The sequence below is a fragment of the Lucilia sericata genome, unplaced genomic scaffold (genome assembly GCF_015586225.1).
Source record: "Lucilia sericata isolate MDLA Ls3-8-SP2 unplaced genomic scaffold, ASM1558622v1 Contig001505F_arrow, whole genome shotgun sequence".
Taxonomy (NCBI): Eukaryota; Metazoa; Arthropoda; class Insecta; order Diptera; family Calliphoridae; genus Lucilia; species Lucilia sericata.
Genome location: NW_023995432.1, coordinates 16110 through 39860, shown reverse-complemented (window position 1 = coordinate 39860; position 23751 = coordinate 16110). Strand labels below are relative to the sequence as shown.

General features: G+C 32.3%; 1 protein-coding gene across 1 annotated transcript in view; it reads right to left on the bottom strand.

Annotated features, from left to right (window-relative positions):
* Positions 1-16196, bottom strand: part of LOC119611651 — a gene marked incomplete at its 5' end in the record, with an annotated part of 49161 nt that extends 32965 nt beyond the window's left edge. The window contains 7 exon segments of the mRNA XM_037967301.1: positions 8343-8408; positions 13794-13913; positions 13916-13952; positions 14997-15264; positions 15267-15287; positions 15358-15728; positions 15944-16196. Coding sequence (XP_037823229.1) covers positions 8343-8408; positions 13794-13913; positions 13916-13952; positions 14997-15264; positions 15267-15287; positions 15358-15728; positions 15944-16196 — 1136 coding nt within the window.
* Between the last annotated feature and the right edge of the window lie 7555 nt (positions 16197-23751).

The window sequence follows — 23751 nt, the reverse complement described above, 5'->3', positions numbered from 1 at the left end:
ACAATTTTAAAACAGACATGTTTTGGAAAATTTGTTCAGAATTTAGGGAAGGGATACTTTATACCGTAAAGAATTGCTCCTAAAAATGGACTTTATGTCTATCTGCTCATACACATTGTGACACTTTTGAAATCGTCAGGTGTCTCCTTAAGATTATATAAATCGACCGACCTTGATGGTGAACTGAAAGTCAATCGCTGAACAAACGATCGCATTCGGATGCGACGGAATCGATTTAATTTTAAACAAAAACAACAACAAAAACTTAAAATATGTTAACGTATAACCGTAATGGGCTTATACTGAAGAGATAAGTCTAGATCCAGAATCGGGATAAGAGGAATGTCTTTTGCGGATGAGTCATTTCAATATCCAGAAACAGTATCAGTAGATTAATTATTAACTCATCCTCAATTTAACAACAACTGCAGAGAATTGACTTGATGACAGTATGTTAGTTGGTATTGCTCTAGTCTGACGAGGGATGGAGGGTTCAACTCCCAACAGAAATGAGCCCCCCACATAGGCCTGATAGTAGTCTAGGTGTAGCTCTTCGTACTTCTTGAAACCAACTAAATAACTATGACGAAGCTTAAATATTCATCGCCAAAACATTGTCATATTTCAAAATCAATTGGACAAGTTATCGATAACTTTGATTTTCTATAGAAAAGTTTTCGATAACTTTGGCATTGTGGTGTATCGTTCATTTATATTTTATCTCGAATTACCACTCTATTTCATATTATTATTCATTTTATTTATATTTCCATTTTATGATCTTAATCAGTAGCTAAAACATAAATAATGACCTCTCTTCGCGCTCTCTCTCTCTCCACTCTCCATCTACTTCTGTAAGTTATTTTTATACTTCTTCTATTATTACCCTTTTGATAACATTATTTATTTATATTTCTTTTTCTTATATACGAGAAGAGTACAATGACTTTTTTCTCTTGGCCATTGCACTAGTACTTTCGTGTTTTGGTTTCTACAAAAGCTAGATTATTATACATACACAAACGCATACTTTTAGGCGCCTACCTTTTGTTTAAATACAGCAAATATTAGTTAAGAAATACAATAACCTAACTTGTACTAGGGTATAAGTAGATGTTTTTATACAGAAAAAAAGTTTGTGTATTTGTGTATGTGTGGATGTATGTGTGTATGCGTTAATTTATATAAGCATTTATTGTAATGTAAATGTTAACTTTTCATTTAATTTAGTTTATATTGAAACAAATAAGTAAAAAAAAAAACACAAATTACCATAATTACTGGCAATTAACTACAGGGGGTTTCTTTTATAGTTAAGTGTCATAAAAAAAAACTGTACATATTAAAATTAATAAATAAAAGTAGGGTGTTGGTATAAAGAATATTTAATTTTAAAACTTATTAACACGCAATGTTTAAGCACTAAAAAATGCAAGACACAAACGGCTGATTAAGTTTTCCCAACATAAAATATATAATTTATACAATTGCTGTTTTAAGGCCAGAAAAGGGGTAAAGTAAGATAAAATGTTAATATAAATAAAAAAAAATTATAAAAGGAATGGAAAAAGCATAAATATGGAATGTTAATGCAGGTCTCCAGAATTTAACTATTTGTTGTTTCCTTTAGTTGTAAAACTCATAAATTTCAAAGAAACCTTTTAACTGAAAATTAAATTGTAAAACCGATATAAACTTTATCCTTTTTTTCAAATGTGTTTCTCTTTAGGGGTTTATTGAACCCACAGTTTATCACATTTCTATCAAATTTAAATAACAATTGTGTCTTTTTCAAACTTATTGTAACATAATAAGTAATGTTTGATGTTAATTGTGCGGTAATTAGAAAAAAAACTAGTAACTTAGTTAAGAGCAACTTTTCTATACCCCACAAACAAATTGGGAATCAGGTTACGTATGAGTAATAAGTAATTATTCACAGAACAAATGTATACGCCTTGAATATTTAAAAAAAAAAGTTTAAATTTATCTTTAAGTTTAGTATTTTTTATAGAAAAATAAAAATCTTAAAGAAAATTAACAACTTTTATAGAAAAGTTATCGATAACTTAAATTTTTTATAAAAATTTATGGATAATCTTATCGATTAATTTGATTTTACGTGTAGAAAAAACATTGTTTTGCCTTTCTCTAAAGCAAAATTATCGATAACTTTGATTTTCTATGTATATATTATCGATAACTTAAATTTTGTATAAAAATATTAAAAACGTTATTGATAATTGTAACTTTCTTTGAACATTTTTGGAATAGTTTTGATTTTCGAAAGAACTTTTATCTATAACATTCTATCGAAAAATTAACGATAACATTAGTTTTCTATAGAAAAATTATCTATAAGTTAGATTTTCTATAGAAAAGTTATTGATAAATTTGGTTTTCAATTGAAAACTTTGGTTTTCTATATATAAGTTATCGATAACTTTGGTTTTCTATAGATAAGTTGTCAATAACTTTAGTTTTCTATAGAACGATTTTTGATAACCTTGATTTGTTATAGAAAAGTTATCGATAAATTTGGTTCGCTATAGAAGAGTAATCGATAACTTATGTTTTCTTTAAAAAATAATCGATAACTTTGGTTTTCTATACAAAGGTAATCTATACCTTTTGATGTTCTATAGAAAAGTTTTCGATAACGTTGATTTTCAATAGATAACGTTGGATTTCTATAGAAAAATTATCAATAACTTTGGTTTTCGATAGCAATGTTATCAACAACCTTGGTTTTCTATTAAAAAGTTATCGATAATTTTGGTTTTCGATAGCAATGTTATCAACAACTTTGGTTTTCTGTAGAAAAGTTATCCATAACTTTGGTTTTCTACAGAAAAGTTATCGATAACTTTGATTTTCATTAGAAAAGTTATCAATAACTTTAGTTTTCTATAGAAACGTTATATATGTCTTTGGTTTCCTAAAGAAAAGTTATTGATAACTTGGGCTCTCCATAGAAAGTTATCGATAACATTGATTTTCTATAGAAAGTTATCATTAAGTTCGGTTTTCTGTAAAAAAATTATCGATAACATTGATCATCTATAGAAAAGTGATCGATAACTTTGGTTTTCGACGGAATAGTTATCGATAACTTTAGTTTTCTATAGAAAAGTTTTCAATAACTTTGGTTTACTATAGATAAGTTATCGATAACTTTGTTCGCTATAGAAGAGTAATCGATAACTTAGGTTTTCATTAAAAAGAAATCGATAACTTTAGTTTTCTTTACAAAAGTAATCCATAACATTGATGTTCTACATAAGAGTTTTCGATAACTTTGATTATCTATAGAAAAGTTATCGATAAGTTTGATTATCTATAGAAAAGTTATCGATACATTTTGGTTTTCTATAGAGTGTTATCGATAAATTTGTTTTTTCATAGCAAATATATCAATAATTTAGAAAAGTTATCAATAACTTTGGTTTCTATAGAATAGTTATCGATAACATTGATTTTCTATAGAAAACTTTATTTTTCTATAAATATGTTATCGATAACTTTTGTTTTCTATAGAAAAGTTGTCAATAACTTTTGTTTCCTGTAGAAAGATTTTTAATAACTTTGGATTCCTATAATTGGATTCCGTAATCGATAACTTTGGTTTTCTATAGTAAAGTTATCAATAACTTTAGTTTTATATATAAAAGTTATCGATAACTTTGGTTTTCTATAGAAAAGTTATAGAAAACTTTGATTTTCTATAGAAAAGTTATCGAAAAATTTGATTTTCTATAGAAAAGTTATCGATAACTTTAGTTTTCTATAAAAAAGTAATCGATAACTTATATTTTCTTTACGAAATTAATCGATAACATTGATTTTCTATAGAAAAGTTATCGATAATATCGGTTTTCCATAGAAAGTCATCTACTTTTAAAAGTTTCTATAGAAAAATTATTAATAATTTCAGTTTTCTAGAGAAATATTTTCGACAACATTACCTTTCTATAGAAAAGTTTTCGATTATTTTGGTTGGAAAAGTTATCGATAACTTTAGTTTTCCATAAAAAGCCATAGATTTTTATATTTTCGCTATATTATCGAAAATTTATCATTCAATATTTTGTAGGAATTACTTTTTGTAGTACTCTAGCTGTACTGCTCCACGTATACGTAATATTTATTAATCATGAATTAATTATAAAGTATACGTACTGTATAACAAATTCATATATTTTAAGGTAAAAACATCAGAATAACGTTAGTTTTTTTTCTATTTTTTCATATTTGCCAAGTTAAACGTGTAATTTTATGACAAGAACAAGAGAAACCAACAGCAATATACAATAATTTACACTATTAGTTAATATGGTTTCTCGATACCCTAAAGTGTTTTATATACAGACAGAGTCAATGTTTTCATTACATATTCCCCAGTTCCCCTCTCAAACATTAAAATTCCCAGTTTGTAAAAAAAACTTTAGCACAAAATACCTTTCAAAGTATGCTTAAGTATTTGTTAGCAACATATTAAATTAGGTTAGGTTAGGTATTCAGGCTGCAAAGACGCACACTTGGGTCCTGTTGGTCCCTTTGTGATACCTGTAAAGATAATAAAATATAAAAGAAAGAGGGTAGAGGATAGTAGAAGATAGTTTAGGATTAAGTCATAGAAGAGAAATTGAAGTGGAAGAGAAGATTGAGAGGTCTGTCCTTGCGGACTAGTGAGTGCCTTAATTATGGCTTGGTGGTCCTAAAACCAGTTACTGTGCCTGATGAAGGCATTTATGTTATCCAGTCCTAGATTGGATAGTTCTGACAAGTCATCAAATAGTCGTTTTCCTAGATATACTGATCGAGTGTCCGCTAGCGCCGGGCATTGACAGAGAAGATGTTCGATGGATTCTTCCTCCTCTTCGTCTTGACAGCTTCTACAGAAGTCGTTGTGGGGAATTCCAAGTCTTCTTGCATGGTTTCCCAATGAGATATGCCCCGTAATGACAGCAACAAGGTTGCTGATATGAGGGCGGTTTAGTTGCAGAAGATATGACGTGCGTTTACTGTCCAAATTTGGCCATATCTTCCTTGTATTGATACAAGTTGGTTCATTACGCCATCTTGTCTGAGAAATTTCATAGAACTTTCCATCTATTATGGTCTTGCAAGCTTTTAGCGGTATTCCGCAAAAGATGTCTATGTCTCTGTCGGACATTGAGGCTCCTAGTTTCGCTAATTCATCAGCGATATAGTTGCCAGTCAAATCCCCGTGTCCCCGTACCCATTTGAGCACGATTATTGAATGTCTCGCCATCCTGTTTAAGGATGCCCGGCATTCCTGGACTAGTTTAGATGTAGTATATACACCAATCAGGGATTTGATAGCAGCTTGGCTGTCGGTACAAATTTGAATATCTCTGTTTGATATTCTGTAGTACCAAAGCCAATTTGCTGCTCTTTTTATGGCTGATAGTTCAGCCTGTAGTGGACTACAATTATTCTGTATCCTAAAGCTTATTTTAGTTCCAAATTCAGGGATAAAAATGCCACCTCCAACTCGTTCCCCTTTTTTAGAACCATCCGTATATACCAGGAGGGTTCTTGGTTCTAAACATATTAAATTACTTGTTTAGAAAAGTGTTTACACTGACAAAGTTATTTTTGAAAAAGGGAAAAATTACTTGGATATTTGTTTAGGTTTTTTAGGTAAACCTTGTTGTTTAAATATATTTTACTTATTTTTAAGACATTTCGCTGTTAATGTAAACGCTTTGTTTTAATCTATTTATAATATGGCTTAAAGTATTTTTGCCCTCCACACGTGTTAGTAGATGTTTTCTCTAGAGTTGGAACTGAATTATGGTTTTGGTTTTAACGGAAATTCATTAATATTATAATTACAAAGAACTCTTGCTGTTTAACAATATTTAAAACAACGACTGAAGTTTTTAGAAATTGGCTATTTTACATCATTATTTTCTAACCTCAAATTATATGACCTTTAACCTTAACAATCTCTTATAACCTCAAAGGTATACAATTTCTATAGAATTGCCAACATTTTAAATAATATTCTTAAATTCTATAAAAAATTGTTATTGAATATTATTTAAATTAATATTTATTTTATTCTCTTATTTGATCTACAGTTTTATAACAAAACCCACGCATAAATAAAAAAAAAATACCAAATTTAATAAATTTTAAATGACATTTTTAAACCATAAATAAGTATAAATATGAGTATGTGTGTATGGATGGCTGTGTACAAAAGAATCGTAAATTAATTACCACAATTCTGGTTATTTTGGTAATAATAGCAAAAATTCCATAAAAACACACAATAATGCCACAGACTTAAATACTCATTTCACAACAAATATTTGTTTAAAGTTTAAGAGAGGAAAAAATATACAAAAAAACTATCACAATGAAAAATCTATGCATTTGACATTGATTGGCATGATGACAAAAATCATTAAAAATGGTCAGTACAATAATGTATGATGTTTTTATAAGTTTAAATAAAAAAATCAATTACTTGTTACAGAAAAAATTTTAAAAAATACACACACATAAAAACCTATAAAAGCCTGATGAGTTATATTTACACCACTTTTATATAAAAAGTTATATTGTATGAAAAAGTAAGTTTTAATCCATGGAAATGAACTATACATGACCTATGGAATACAAAAAACTAAATATTTAAAAATATCAATTAGTTGATATTAAATATGAAATAAAATGCACAATTTATAGGGAATTAATCAATTTAACTATGAAATTTTTTGTACTAAGGAAAAGATATTTTGAGTTTCCGTTTTACTTTACAAAAATAAATCTGAAAAATTTTATATGTAAAATGCAAAGTATCAACTACAGAACTGAACTAGAACAGAACTAGAACAGAACTAGAACAGAACTAGAACAGAACTAGAACAGAACTAGAACAGAACTAGAATCGAACTAGAACAGAACTAGAACAGAACTAGAACAGAAAGAACAGAACTAGAACAGAACTAGAACAGAACTAGAACAGAACTAGAACAGAACAGAACTAGAACAGAACTAGAACAGAAACTAGAACAGAACTAGAACAGAACTAGAACAAGACTAAACAGAACTAGAACAGAACTAGAACAGAACTAGAACAGAACTAGAACAGAACTAGAACAGAACTAGAACAGAACTAGAACAGAACTAGAACAGAACTAGAACAGAACTAGAACAGACTAGAACAGAACTAACAGAACTAGAACAGAACTAGAACAGAACTAGAACAGAACTAGAACAGAACTAGAACAGAACTAGAACAGAACTAGAACAGAACTAGAACAGAACTAGAACAGAACTAGAACAGAACTAGAACAGAACTAGAACAGAACTAGAACAGAACTAGAAACAGAACTAGAACAGAACTAGAACAGAACTAGAACAGAACTAGAACAGAACTAGAACAGAACTAGAACAGAACTAGAACAGAACTAGAACAGAACTAGAACAGAACTAGAACAGAACTAGACAGAACTAGAACAGAACTAGAACAGAACTAGAACAGAACTAGAACAGAACTAGAACAGAACTAGAACAGAACTAGAACAGAACTAGAACAGAACTAGAACAGAACAGAACTAGAACAGAACTAGAACAGAACTAGAACAGAACTAGAACAGAACTAGAACAGAACTAGAACAGAACTAGAACAGAACTAGAACAGAACTAGAACAGAACTAGAACAGAACTAGAACAGAACTAGAACAGAACTAGAACAGAACTAGAACAGAACTAGAACAGAACTAGAACAGAACTAGAACAGAACTAGAACAGAACTAGAACAGAACTAGAACAGAACTAGAACAGAACTAGAATAAAACTAGAACATAACTAGAACAGCACTAGAACAGAAAATGGACAGAACTAGAACTTAACTATTATTTGGTTTTTCAATTAACGTAGCTGCATATGTATCTTTTCTTTAGCTCATCCCATGGAGCGTATACTTTATTTTTTCCCCCATATCATAACAATAACAACTCATACGTCAAGTTGTCTGCAATAATTCTAACAGAAGTCTTAAAAGATTTTAATAAAAGTTCTGCTTTGTGCATAAAAATCCTTATACCTTAAAAATAATTACTTTTTTTTAAATAAGCATTTTTAAGCACTTCCTGTTATTAACAAAAGAAACATTTAGTTTTGTTAGTGTACGTAAAAATAAACCATGTATGTAAAGCATAATAAAATTTGTTCACAAATAATCACAAATGTTAATGAAGTCGTACGGAAATTAAGTATAAAGCAACGAAAATCATAAAAAATGTATTATTAATAATTATATGTATGTATATAATAAAAATAAAATATTAAAATTAATTAACCTTGTGCAAATTATACATGCATTGAGCAATTCCTCTATCAGGTATATTATTATTATCCAGCCAATCCTGCAAATAAAAATGCATGAGTGTGAAATTGTTTTATAAAAAAAAGAATTAATGTTTGTCTTAAAAATGAAGTGTATATGTTATAAAAATCAATCAGTGGATTTATGAATGAAAAGAATTAATGAAGAAAAAACAGAAAGGAAAAGTTATAATAAAAACGTGTGACACTTTATATAAATACCCCCAAAATAAGGTGTGAAAATAAAGAAGAGGAAATCAACAGCAAATAGTAAAATTAATTATAAATTGCATAAAAAACTTTGGATTTGTATTTATTCAGTTCGCAAAAGCAAGACGTAGTAAAAGTTTTTTTTTTTGTGCTTAAAAGCAAACAACAAGAACAACACCAATATTAAAGGAAACGGAAATAAATGTGAGAATAATGGTGACAAATTGAAATAAAATTATTATACTCTATACTTATACATATAACAAAGAAATCAAAAGAAAGTGCCAGCAACGTAAAGCCGAAAGAAAAGAAAAGTAGTGAAAACAATTTCGAACAAATTACACAAATGAAAAACTTGTGCGCAAATAAAATGAAATAAAAATATAATGAAAAGTGTTTGCAACAAGGATTAAGTTTTGTAAGTAGTTAATAGTTATTGTAACTATTATTTTGCTGTAGTTTTTCCTCTTTGTTGCAGTTGTTGCTTTAGTCATTATTAAAACATCCCCAGAGCCCAATAATAAACAACAATGACCACCGCCCCTTAATGTCTACTATTATAAATATTTTAGTGACAATGACCAAACAACATTGCCTTTTGAATTTTTTAAAACGAAGGACATTTTTTTGGCGAAGAGATTGGTGAAAGAATAGACTTTTCGTATTTAAATAATTTAAAACACAGTGTCTCTCTAAAATAGAACAGAGTTAGAACAGAACTAGAACAGAACTAGAATAGAACTAGAACTAGAACTAGAACAGAACTAGAACAGAACTAGAACAGAACTAGAACAGAACTAGAACAGAACTAGAACAGAACTAGACAGACTAGAACAGAACTAGAACAGAACTAGAACAGAACTAGAACAGAACTAGAACAGAACTAACAGAACTAGAACAACTAGAACAACTAGAACAGAACTAGAACAGAACTAGAACAGAACTAGAACAGAACTAGAACAGAACTAGAACAGAACTAGAACAGAACTAGAACAGAACTAGACAGACTAGAACAGAACTAGAACAGAACTAGAACAGAACTAGAACAGAACTAGAACAGAACTAGAACAGAACTAGAACTAGAACAGAACTAGAACAGAACTAGAACAGAACAGAACAGAACTAGAACAGAACTAGAACAGAACTAGAACAGAACTAGAACAGAACTAGAACAGAACTAGAACAGAACTAGAAGAACTAGAACCGAACTAGAACAGAACTAGAACAGGAACTAGAACAGAACAGAACAGAACTAGAACAGAACTAGAACAGAACTAGAACAGAACTAGAACTAGCACTATGAAAAGAACTAGAACAGAACTAGAACAGAACTAGAAACTAGAACAGAACTGAACAGAACTAGAACAACTAGAACAGAACTAGAACAGAACTAGAACAGAACTAGAACAGAACTAGAACAGAACTAGAACAGAACTAGAACAGAACTAGAACAGAACTAGAACAGAACTAGAACAGAACTAGAACAGAACTAGAACAGAACTAGAACAGAACTAGAACCGACAGAACAGACTAACAGAACTAGAACAGAACTAGAACAGAACTAGAACAGAACTAGAACAGAACTAGAACAGAACTAGAACAGAACTAGAACAGAACTAGAACAGAACTAGAACAGAACTAGAACAGAACTAGAACAGAACTAGAACAGAACTAGAACAGAACTAGAACAGAAACTAGAACAGAACTAGAACAGAACTAGAACAGAACTAGAAACAGAACTAGAACAGAACTAGAACAGACTAGAACAGAACTAGAACAGAACTAGAACAGACTAGAACAGAACTAGAACAGAACTAGAACAGAACTAGAACAGAACTAGAACAGAACTAGAACAGAAACTAGAACAGAACTAGAACAGAACTAGAACGAACTAGAACAGAACTAGAACAGAACTAGAACAGAACTAGAACAGAACTAGAACAGAACTAGAACAGAACTAGAACAGAACTAGAACAGAACTAGAACAGAACTAGAACAGAACTAGAACAGAACTAGAACAGAACTAGAACAGAACTAGAACAGAACTAGAACAGAACTAGAACAGAACTAGAACAGAACTAGAACAGAACTAGAACAGAACTAGAACAGAACTAGAACAGAACTAGAACAGAACTAGAACAGAACTAGAACAGAACTAGAACAGAACTAGATCAGAACTAGAACAGAACTAGAACAGAACTAGAACAGAACTAGAACAGAACTAGAACAGAACTAGAACAGAACTAGAACAGAACTAGAACAGAACTAGAACAGAACTAGAACAGAACTAGAACAGAACTAGAACAGAACTAGAACAGAACTAGAACAGAACTAGAACAGAACTAGAACAGAACTAGAACAGAACTAGAACAGAACTAGAACAGAACTAGAACAGAACTAGAACAGAACTAGAACAGAACTAGAACAGAACTAGAACAGAACTAGAACAGAACTAGAACAGAACTAGAACAGAACTAGAACAGAACTAGAACAGAACTAGAACAGAACTAGAACAGAACTAGAACAGAACTAGAACAGAACTAGAACAGAACTAGAACAGAACTAGAACTAGAACTGAACTAGAACAGAAACTAGAAGACTAGAACAGAACTAGAACAGAACTAGAACAGAACTAGAACAGAACTAGAACAGGAACTAGAACTGAACTAGAACAGAAGTAGAACAGAACTAGAACAGAACTAGAACAGAACTAGAAACAGAACTAGAACAGAACTAGAACAGAACAGAACTAGAACTAGAACAGAACTAGAACGAACTAGAACTAGAACTAGAACAGAACTAGAACAGAACAGAACTAGAACTAGAACAGAACTAGAACTAGAACAACAGACAACTAGAACAGAACTAAACAGAACTAGAACAGAACTAGAACTAGAACAGAACTAGAACAGAACTAGTAACTAGAACAGAACTAGACAGAACTAGAACTGAACTAGAACAGAACTAGAACAGAACTAGAACTAGAACAGAACTAGAACAGAACTAGAACAGAACTAGAACAGAATAGAACAGAACTAGAACAGAACTAGAACAGAACTAGAACAGAACTAGAACAGAACTAGAACAGAACTAGAACAGAACTAGACAGAACTAGAACAGAACTAGAACAGAACTAGAACAGAACTAGAACAGAACTAGAACTAGAACGAACGAAACTAGAACAGAAACTAGAACAGAACTAGAACAGAACTAGAACAGAACTAGAACAGAACTAGAACTAGAACAGAACTAGAACAGAACTAGAAACAGAACTAGAACAGAACTAGAACAGAACTAGAACAGAACTAGAACAGAACTAGAACAGAACTAGAACAGAACTAGAACAGAACTAGAACAAACTAGAACAGAACTAGAACAGAACTAGAACAGAACTAGAACAGAACTAGAACAGAACTAGAACAGAACTAGAACAGAACTAGAACAGAACTAGAACAGAACTAGAACAGAACTAGAACAGAACTAGAACAGAACTAGAACTAGAACAGAACTAGAACAGAACTAGAACAGAACTAGAACAGAACTAGAACAGAACTAGAACAGAACTAGAACAGAACTGAACGAACTAGAACTAGAACTAGAACTAGAACTAGAACTAGAACTAGAACTAGAACAGAACTAGAACTAGAACAGAACTAGAACAGAACTAGAACAGAACTAGAACAGAACTAGAACTAGAACAGAACTAGAACAGAACTAGAACAGAACTAGAACAGAACTAGAAAAGAACTAGAACAGAAATAGAACAGAACTAGAACAGAACTAGAACAGAACTAGACAGAACTAGAACAGAACTAGAACAGAACTAGAACAGAACTAGAACAGAACTAGAACAGAACTAGAACAGAACTAGAACAGAACTAGAACAGAAACTAGAACAGAACTAGAACAGAACTAGAACAGAACTAGAACAGAACTAGAACAGAACTAGAACAGAACTAGAACAGAACTAGAACTGAACTAGAACTGAACCTGAACTGAACTAGAACTGAACTAGAACTGAACTAGAACTGAACTAGTACTGAACTAGAACTGAACTAGAACTGAACTAGAACTGAACTGGAATGAACTAGAACTAAACTAGAACTGAACAAGAACTAGAACAGAACTAGAGATGAACTAGATCTAAACAAGAACTGAACTAGAACTGAACTTCATCTGAACTAGAACTGCACTTCAACTCAAATATAGACAAAGGTAGTTTATCTCACTTTCGAAATAAACATGTCTCCTGTTGTTTTAATTAATTATTTCCATTCTGGCCTAAACCTCTGTAACCACCTAACAAAACGTTTATTTAACAAACTAGTTCATACCTATGAGTAATTGACATCACGTTTGTAATTTTAATTAAAATTTATATTTTAACTCAAATGTTCCACCATAATTGTAAAAGTCATCTAGTACTCGACACTTTCAATCATACAAATAAATAAAATTATAATTCAGCAAAACCTCCTGCAAGTCATACTATTGCTAACAACAATTTCAAATAAAATTTAAACAAATACTAGAGGAGGAGAAAATGAAATAGTAAAACAAAAAATTATTATTATTATTATTATAAACACAAAAAGTATAGAAAGAACTAAAAACATTTAAGTTTATAAACACGTCTCACTAATACAAGGAGTCTTGCGTTTTTAGGTTTATTTTATTCTCAAACAAAAGGAACACTAAAAAGGATAAAAAAGGATTTACAATATTACTTTCTTTCGTTTTATAAAACACAACTTTTACTCTTGTTTCGACATGCACGCCGGAGAAAAAAAGAGGAAATAGGAAATAAAATTGTGTGTGTGTGTGCGTAAGGAATAGAAAGAGTTAGAGAAGTCTGTGGCAATATTAAAGTAGAAAACAAACTTTTACTTTTCTTTGTATTCTATACAAACATTCCACTCACACACACACACACTGTCACATACATAAATCCATACAATAATAAAAACAAGTCAAGTATGTGCATGATTACACTTTAAAGTTAATCATGAGTCATGTTCACAAACAAGTACAAGCACATACAACAACCACATTACATGTTGTTGCATGTTGTGAGGCAAGACGACAGTAGCACCATTACATGTTGATATTAGGATAGAGTAGAGCGAAGTTCTTAAGGAAATGTTTTCTTGCTTTTCATCTTTGTTTTCATTATTTTTTTGTAGTTGTTGTGGTTTATTTACACCACTTTACTTTACCTGAAAACGTAACATCACGAACATGACAACGAATACGAGACACAAGCACAAACCGATTATGGGAAAACTGACTAAATAACGGAATGCACGTCGTTTCCACGCCGGGTGCTTCTTTGGGCTCTTAAACGTCCGGTGACATTGTTCTCGACGAGGGGACCCCTAAAAAGGAAGGAAATAAATAAATGAATGAGATAAATACTGTTTCTTTTTGTCCAGTTCTAGTTGTTCTGGTTTGTTCTATCGGTTCTAGTTCTGTTCTAGTTCTGTTCTAGTTCTGTTCTAGTTCTGTTCTAGTTTCTAGTTGTTCTAGTTCTGTTCTAGTTCTGTTCTAGTTCTGTTCTAGTTCTGTTCTAGTTCTGTTCTAGTTCTGTCTAAGTTCTGTTCTAGTTCTGTTCTAGTTTCTGTTCTAGTTCTGTTCTAGTTTCTGTTCTAGTTCTGTTCTACTTCTGTTCTAGTTCTGTTCTAGTTCTGTTCTAGTTCTGTTCTAGTTCTGTTCTAGTTCTGTTCTAGTTCTGTTCTAGTTCTGTTCTAGTTCTGTTCTAGTTCTGTTTCTAGTTCTGTTCTAGTTCTGTTTTCTAGTTCTGTTCTAGTTCTGTTCTAGTTCTGTTCTAGTTCTGTCTAGTTCTGTTCTGTTCTAGTTCTGTTCTAGTTCTGTTCTAGTTCGTTCTAGTTCTGTTCTAGTTCTGTTCTAGTTCTGTTCTAGTTCTGTTCTAGTTCTGTTCTAGTTCGGTTCTAGTTCTGTTCTAGTTCTGTTCTAGTTCTGTTCTAGTTCTGTTCTATTCTGTCTAATCACTGTTCTAGTTCTGTTCTAGTTTTTCTAGTTCTGTTCTAGTTCTGTTCTAGTTCTGTTCTAGTTCTGTTCTAGTTCTGTTCTAGTTCTGTTCTAGTTTTTGTTTTTCTGTTCTAGTTCTGTTCTAGTTCTGTTCTAGTTCTGTTCTAGTTCTGTTCTAGTTCTGTTCTAGTTCTGTTCTAGTTCTGTTCTAGTTCTGTTCTATTGTCTAGTTCTGTTCTAGTTCTGTTCTAGTTCTGTTCTAGTTCTGTTCTAGTTCGTTTCTAGTTCTGTTCGTTCTAGTTCTGTTCTAGTTCTGTTCTAGTTCTGTTCTAGTTCTGTTCTAGTTCTGTTTTAGTTCTGTTCTAGTTCTGTTCTAGTTCTGTTTTAGTTCTGTTTTAGTTCTGTTCTAGTTCTGTTCTAGTTCTCTTACCTTATACAAAGGTCTCGGTGGTTCCAAAAGTTCTGGTGGCGTTGATAAAGTTCCCCAACGAAAAGCCAACTCAACGGAGTAACGTTTCCAAGCCTCCAGATACAAAGAAGCCCAGGCCACATTAAACAGAGAGAATAAAACATGACCCATATCCTGAGCCGTTTGACCTTTACCCCAGAGAAAAGCATATAAAATTGTGCCAAAAACAGCAGGAACTCCCAAAGCACAAGTGTAGTGGCCTAACCAAGCAAAATACAAAGCCACCTTACACCAAAATATTCAGCAATATCATCTAAAGGAACAAACGAACCAAAATTGCTCAATTCAGTAGCAAAAAGACAACCAAATATTCCGTAATTTACCCAAAGGTTGTGGTGCAAACACCTGTCTAACCCAACTATACTGCAGCTGAGTCAGGGTTTTAGTTTCATGCAAAGGAAATATTTGTGTGATGAGACCAGTCTCTTGCCAAGCAGCCACTATACTTTGACCCTCTTCCACTGCTGCCCTACCCTGCAGAGCTTCTATATCTGTTTGTCCTGCACGCAGACCTTGTAGAACTTGCAAAACCAACCATTGACGTTCCTGAGAGGTGAAGAGAGATGTATTGCCGTCATCGCTTTTGATCTGTTGAAAACAATGACTTTCGCGGGTTGTAAATTCACGTAAGGCACCACCTAAATCAGGACGTAAACGTTTTGGCAAACGAGCCTCTTCCGCAGCTCGAAACAAACTACAAAGCATAAAAAATGTTTGTAAAAGAAATGTTAAAAGGAAAAAAAAAAACGAAAAAATGAAATCATTATTGTAATGGATTTCCGTTTCCATTACCTCCATTAACCACATGTGTATGTGTACAAAACACTTAATACAGTTTTTTGATATATTTCCCATAATGTTTGTAAATAGTTATTTAATCTATAAAAGAATACTTTTGCTCATACTTACATATTTGTGGGAGCACTTATATAGAAAGCATTTCGCCTTGAACTTTCATGGGCCTTAACCTGCACTACCAAACCCAAACCAGCGGGTGGTTGTGAGCGTATGCGTGCTAGTAACCATCTTAATGCCTCATCGGGTGCATCTTCGGGAAATTCTATAACAACATCACATTGTGTGGGTATTTTATTCAGCCACAATCTGCGTGGAGTCATCAAGTGGCCAGCATATGGTACTTTACGTCTTAATTGTCGGGAAGCTGCAAGTTGAAAAAGTAAGAGGCAAATTGTTATTAAGTTACGAAACTACAACTATTTTGTAATTTATCTTTTTCTCTAACATTGTTGTTTTTAAAAGTTTTTCTTTAACAGATTCTTGTTGGATACTTAAATGAAGGAGTACATTCATTTATCAGTTAAACAAAATTACTCAAACATTGTCTACGTTTAGTTTAAGTTTAAACTTGATTAAATGTTTTCAAAAACTATTTCTTTGTCATTAAGTAAAAGGCATTTTTTATCACTACAACTTTTACTTAAGCATTCAAATGGTGGTGATAAACTAAAAAGTTGTTAAAAGTAAATTCAACTAAGGATTTCATAGAAAAAAGTTCATTTAAGGGTATTCCGTTCTAGTTCAGTTCTAGTTCAGTTCTAGTTCTTCTAGTTCGTTAGTCGTTCTAGTTTCCCGTTCTAGTTCCGTTCTCGTTCAGTTCTAGTTCAGTTCTAGTTCAAGTTCTCGTTCAGTTCTATGTCAGTTCTAGTTCAGTTCTAGTTCAGTTCTAGTTCAGTTCTAGTTCAGTTCTAGTTCAGTTCTAGTTTCAGTTCTAGTTCAGTTCTAGTTCAGTTCTAGTTCAGTTCTAGTCAGTTCTAGTTCAGTTCTAGTTCAGTTCTAGTTCAGTTCTAGTTCAGTTCTAGTCAGTTTAGTTCAGTTCTAGTTCAGATTTCTAGTTCAGTTCTAGTTCAGTTCTAGTTCAGTTCTAGTTCAGTTCTAGTCAGTTTCTAGTTCAGTTCTAGTTCAGTTCTAGTTCAGTTCTAGTTCAGTTTAGTTCAGTTCTAGTTCAGTTCTAGTTCAGTTCTAGTTCAGTTCTAGTTCAGTTCTAGTTCAGTTCTAGTTCAGTCTAGTTCAGTCTAGTTCATTTCTAGTCAGGTTCTAGTTCAGTTCTAGTTCTTTCTAGTTCAGTTCTAGTTCAGTTCTAGTTCAGTTCTAGTTCAGTTCTAGTTCAGTTCTAGTTCAGTTCTAGTTCCGATTCTAGTTCAGTCTAGTTCGTTCTAGTTCAGTTCTAGTTCAGTTCTAGTTCAGTTCTAGTCAGTTCTAGTTCAGTTTAGTTCAGTTCTAGTTCAGTTCTAGTTCAGTTCTAGTTCAGTTCTAGTCAGTCTAGTCAGTTCTAGTCAGTTCTAGTTCAGTTTAGTCATTTAGTTCAGTTCTAGTTCAGTTCTAGTTCAGTTCTAGTTCAGTTCTAGTTCAGTTCTAGTTCAGTTCTAGTTCAGTTCTAGTTCAGTTCTAGTTCAGTTCTAGTTCAGTTCTAGTTCAGTCTAGTTCAGTTTAGTTCAGTTCTAGTTCAGTTCTAGTTCAGTTCTAGTTCAGTTCTAGTTCAGTTCTAGTTCAGTTCTAGTTCAGTTCTAGTTCAGTTCTAGTTCAGTTCTAGTTCTAGTTCAATTCTAGTTCAGTTCTAGTTCTAGGTCAATTCTAGTTCAATTCTAGTTCAGTTCCAGTTCAGTTCTAGTTCAGTTCTAGTTCAGTTCTAGTTCAGTTCTAGTTCAGTTCTAGTTCAGTTCTAGTTCAGTTCTAGTTCAGTTCTAGTTCAGTTCTAGTTCAGTTCTAGTTCAGTTCTAGTTCAGTTCTAGTTCAGTTCTAGTTCAGTTCTAGTTCAGTTCTAGTTCAGTTCTAGTTCAGTTCTAGTTCAGTTCTAGTTCAGTTCTAGTTCAGTTCTAGTTCAGTTCTAGTTCAGTTCTAGTTCGTTCTAGTTCTTCTAGTTCAGTTCTAGTTCAGTTCTAGTTCAGTTCTAGTTAGTTCTAGTTCAGTTCTAGTAGTTCAGTTCTAGTTCAGTTCTAGTTCAGTTCTAGTTCAGTTCTAGTTCTAGTTCAGTTCTAGTTCAGTTCTAGTTCTAGTTCAGTTCTAGTTCAGTTCTAGTTCAGTTCTAGTTCTAGTTCAGTTCTAGTTCAGTTCTAGTTCAGTTCTAGTTCAGTTCTAGTTCAGTTCTAGTTCAGTTCTAGTTCAGTTCTAGTTCAGTTCTAGTTCAGTTCTAGTTCTAGTTCAGTTCTAGTTCAGTTCTAGTTCAGTTCTAGTTCAGTTCTAGTTCAGTTCTAGTTCAGTTCTAGTTAGTTCAGTTCAGTTCTAGTTCAGTTCTAGTTCAGTTCTAGTTCAGTTCTAGTTCAGTTCTAGTTCAGTTCTAGTTCAGTTCTAGTTCAGTTCTAGTTCAGATCTAGTTCAGTTCTAGCTCAGTTCTAGTTCAGTTCTAGTTCAGTTCTAGTTCAGTTCTAGTTCAGTTCTAGTTCAGTTCTAGTTCAGTTCTAGTTCAGTTCTAGTTCAGTTCTAGTTCTAGTTCAGTTCTAGTTCAGTTAGTTCAGTTTCTAGTTCAGTTCTAGTTCAGTTCTAGTTCAGTTCTAGTTCAGTTCTAGTTCAGTTCTAGATCAGTTCTAGATCAGTTCTAGATCAGTTCTAGTTCAGTTCTAGTTCAGTTCTAGTTCAGTTCTAGTTCAGTTCTAGTTCAGTTCTAGTTCAGTTCTAGCTCAGTTCTAGTTCAGTTCTAGTTCAGTTCTAGTTTCTAGTTCAGTTCTAGTTCAGTTCTAGTTCAGTTCTAGTTCAGTTCTAGTTCAGTCTAGTTCAGTTCTAGTTCAGTTCTAGTTCAGTTCTAGTTCAGTTCTAGTTCAGTTCTAGTTCAGTTCTAGTTCAGTTCTAGTTCAGTTCTAGTTCAGTTCTTGTTCCGTTCTAATTCAGTCCTAAGCTGAATGCTCCGGTAGATCCCTCCAAATAATAAATCTTCTAAACACTTAACGAAATTATTGTATTTTTTGGGCAAAAAGGAAAAAAAATCATTGTTGATTAAGGATTACACTTTAGTGCAACAAAGCGGTATATAAAAGTCTATGGGCTGGCAGACGTACAACATCCACGTGACATCATCATACAAAACATTTGATCTGCTTGAGTGCATAACATTGTGTGTTAAATTATGAGGACATTTAGACACAAAACAAAATATTATATTCAAAAGGCACATAAGCACGTATAATGAGTCTCAGGTTGGTATTTAATGCGAATACTTTCACAAATACTAGATATAAACAGTTTTGGTGTACAATACAAAAACAACAACAACAAATAGTAAAAATAATAATACTCGTTATTTGAAATATTATTTCATCATAACAATTTTTTCTCTAAAACAGCCACCCACATGCAGGGTACTACTAAGTACTACACATGGTACATGGCAACATATTTGAATGAGGAAATTTTGTTCTAAAAAATATTTGATAAAAACATGACTGATGTCAGTCATTCAGTTGTTTCGCTTACAAAGTGTGTATAATTTTTGCGGTAGATAAATGTGGCTATTTTTAATTACTAAAATTTATTTATAAAGTGTGTCGTTTTGAAGGAATCTTGATTTTATTGTTAAAAATGTTTTTATTTAATGTGGATGATTTGTAAGGTTTTAATTAAGTGTCCAGTTCCAGTTAAGTTCTGATTCTAGTTCAGTTCTAGTTCAGTTCAGTTCTAGTTCAGTTTAGTTCAGTTCTAGTTCAGTTCTAGTTCAGTTCTAGTTCAGTTCTAGTTCAGTTCTAGTTCAGTTCTAGTTCAGTTCTAGTTCAGTTCTAGTTCAGTTCTAGTTCAGTTCTAGTTCAGTTCTAGTTCAGTTCTAGTTCAGTTCTAGTTCAGTTCTAGTTCAGTTCTAGGTCAGTTCTAGTTCTGTTCTAGTTCAGCTCTAGTTCAGTTTTAGTTCAGTTCTAGTTCAGTTCTAGTTCAGTTCTAGTTCTCTTCTAGTTCAGTTCTAGTTCAGTTCTAGTTCAGTTCTAGTTCAGTTCTAGTTCAGTTCTAGTTCAGTTCTAGTTCAGTTCTAGTTCAGTTCTAGTTCAGTTCTAGTTCAGTTCTAGTTCAGTTCTAGTTCAGTTCTAGTTCAGTTCTAGTTCAGTTCTAGTTCAGTTCTAGTTCAGTTCTAGTTCAGTTCTAGTTCAGTTCTAGTTCAGTTCAGTTCAGTTCTAGTTCAGTTCTAGTTCAGTTCTAGTTCTAGTTCAGTTCTAGTTCAGTTCTAGTTCAGTTCTAGTTCTAGTTTCTAGTTCAGTTCTAGTTCAGTTCTAGTTCTAGTTCAGTTCTAATTTAGTTCTAGTTCAGTTCTAGTTCAGTTCTAGTTCAGTTCTAGTTCAGTTCTAGTTCAGTTCTAGTTCAGTTCTAGTTCAGTTCTAGTTCAGTTCTAGTTCAGTTCTAGTTCAGTTCTAGTTCAGTTTCTAGTTCAGTTCTAGTTCAGTTCTAGTTCAGTTCTAGTTCAGTTCTAGTTCAGTTCTAGTTCAGTTCTAGTTCAGTTCTAGTTCAGTTCTAGTTCAGTTTCTAGTTCAGTTCTAGTTCAGTTCTTATTCAGTATAAGCGACACTATCTTGTTTTTATTAATCATTATCTTTATCATTACTGTACTCATTATTCTGCTCATTAAGCTAATTATAGAATTGCAAAAACTAAAGAAAACATACACCAGAGGATCAATTTCTTTTCCAATTTAACCCATTTAGGTTGTATTTGCCTTGTTCTTTCCTGTAAATTACTTTCACTTTTAAGTTAATTAAAAAGCAGCAATTTTTTCTGTGACATATTTAGAAGCTGAAATAAGTCGTATTTTAAAATCCAACATTAATAGGAATGTCCTGCAACATGCTGCAGCACGTTAATGACATGTTTTTACTTGTTTGCTTTTTAGCTTTATCATGTTCATACTAACGCATTTCAAATACCGCTGGAAAAAAATAGAGAAATGAGGAAATAAAACTACTGAAAAGAACAGAACATTTGTCAGCTGAACTCCCACATGAGCATTTAATTGATGACATTATACACAACATGTGTGTTAAAATGGCAGGTTGAATATTTTCGAAATTTAGTTCTTATTTTTCGACTTTATTGCAATATTTATTTTTTATTCGTCACTTCCGTTTGTTGAATTTTTAACGGCGTTTGGTTTGATGTCTTTAGTTTTTTGCGCTATTTCAGAAAAGGAAGCAAAAATTATAGTTTTTCCTTTCATTAATAACTCAAGCATTGAAGCAAGGAAAATATGATGAGAATTAATGGTAAATTTTTGATTTCTTTTTATTTGATATTTATTTGACATGTTAGTTTTTATGTCATAAACTGCAATAGTAGGGAGGATATGATGCATTTTAAATGTTATTTGAAACGGCAAACCAATAGTCTCACAATCACCATTCGAGTAAACAGAACAGAACTAGAACAGAACTAGAATAGAACTAGAACAGAACTAGAAAAGAACTAGAACAGAACTAGAACAGAACTGAAACAGAACTAGAACAAAACTAGAACAGAACTAGAACAGAACTAGAACAGGACTAGAACAGAACTAGAACAGAACTAGAACAGAACTAGAACAGAACTAGAACAGAACTAGAACAGAACTAGAACAGAACTAGAACAGAACTAGAACAGAACTAGAACAGAACTAGAACGGAACTAGAACAGAACTAGAACAGAACTAGAACAGAACTAGAACAGAACTAGAACAGAACTAGAACAGAACTAGAACAGAACAAGAACAGAACAGAACTAGAACAGAACTAGAACAGAACTAGAACAGAACTAGAACAGAACTAGAACAGAACTAGAAAGAACTAGAACAGAACTAGAACAGAACTAGAACAGAACTAGAACAGAACTAGAACAGAACTAGAACAGAACTAGAACAGAACTAGAACAGAGCTAGAACAGAACTAGAACAGAACTAGAACAGAACTAGAACAGAACTAGAACAGAACTAGAACAGAACTAGAACAGAACTAGAACAGAACTAGAACAGAACTAGAACAGAACTAGAACAGAACTAGAACAGAACTGGAACAGAACTGGAACAGAACTAGAACAGAACTGGAACAGAACTAGAACAGAACTAGAACAGAACTAGAACAGAACTAGAACTAAAACAGAACTAGAACAGAACTAGAACAGAGCTTCGGTAGAACTAGAAAAGAACACAAACTAAATAGAATCTAGAATCTTATTAAAACTTTAGAGAAATTATTTGCTTCATTAATTCTATTGATTTTGTTTTGTCAAATGAACGATTTTACCTAAATTACTGAGTGAATATTGTGTTGATGTAACAATCTTAAAATAAGCTATAAATAATTCAAACAAGCTTTACCTAAAATAGCTTGTCACATTTTCATTTATTTTCAAATTTAAGCCCCCACTCGGTTTGACTGACATTTGTCAGTCCCCTTCAAATGGATTTGCAAATAATATTGTTATTAGACTTGGCAACATTCACTCTTCATTAAGAGATGATGCCTCTGTATCAGCTATGTTTACGATACTAAGAATTGCCATAGTAAATATATTACCTAAAATAAAAGTACACAGACATTTTATAAGAATTTCTAGGAAATAGAAATCCATAATTTAAATTTATATTGTTATCGACAAGTGACGACAATATTTCAACTACACTGGGAGTGTTTATAAGATACCGAACAGCACCATAAATTAAAAACCTGCAAGCAGGCGACACATATACACAGGTTCACTTCGTCTTCGAAAATCCTGTCACGAACTGATAAGAAATGATACAATTCTCTTGTTACCACAAATATACAAACACACGCCAGCTCTACACTGGGAATACTACCGCAGCAGCGGCAACAAGAATACAAACATTATCACCCTAACTAAAGAAGTTTTAATTTTTGTTTCTAGCAAAAACAATAATAAACATCTCAATGTTATTGTTTTCATGAAGCCAACAGAATTCTTTCATAAACTTTTTTCTTTTTCGTTTAAATTAAAAGTCTACCAGACAGGAGCAAATAAATTATCCTTGAGAACGAACATCAGTATTTCTAAGACAATAAAGAAATAGATTTGTTTAAAGCAATTCTAATACATTTGGGAATGAAATAGTTATTAGAGAACAAGCAATGATTGGTATTTTTTAATATACAAAACCATAGTATCTAATGAGGATTTAAATTATTCAAATCATGAAGCAGACACATAGGCTGGAATTCGCAATTTTTGCTCCATATTTGAAGTCTTTAAAAAAAATTTAACCAGAACTAGAACTGATCGGGAACTCAACTAGAACTGAACTAGAACTAAACTAGAACTGAACTAGAACTGAACTAGAACTGAACTAGAACTGAACTTGAACTGAACTAGAACTGAACTAGAACTGAACTAGAACTGAACTAGAACTGAACTAGAACTGAACTAGAACTGAACTAGAACTGAACTAGAACTGAACTAGAACTGAACTAGAACTGAACTAGAACTGAACTAGAACTGAACTAGAACTGAACTAGAACTGAACTAGAACTGAACTAGAACTGAACTAGAACTGAACTAGAACTGAACTAGAACTGAACTAGAACTGAACTAGAACTGAACTAGAACTGAACTAGAACTGAACTAGAACTGAACTAGAACTGAACTAGAACTGAACTAGAACTGAACTAGAACTGAACTACAACTGAACTACAACTGAACTACAACTGAACTACAACTGAACTACAACTGAACTACAACTGAACTAACAACTGAACTACAATGAACTACAACTGAACTACACTGAACTGCAATTGAACTAGAAC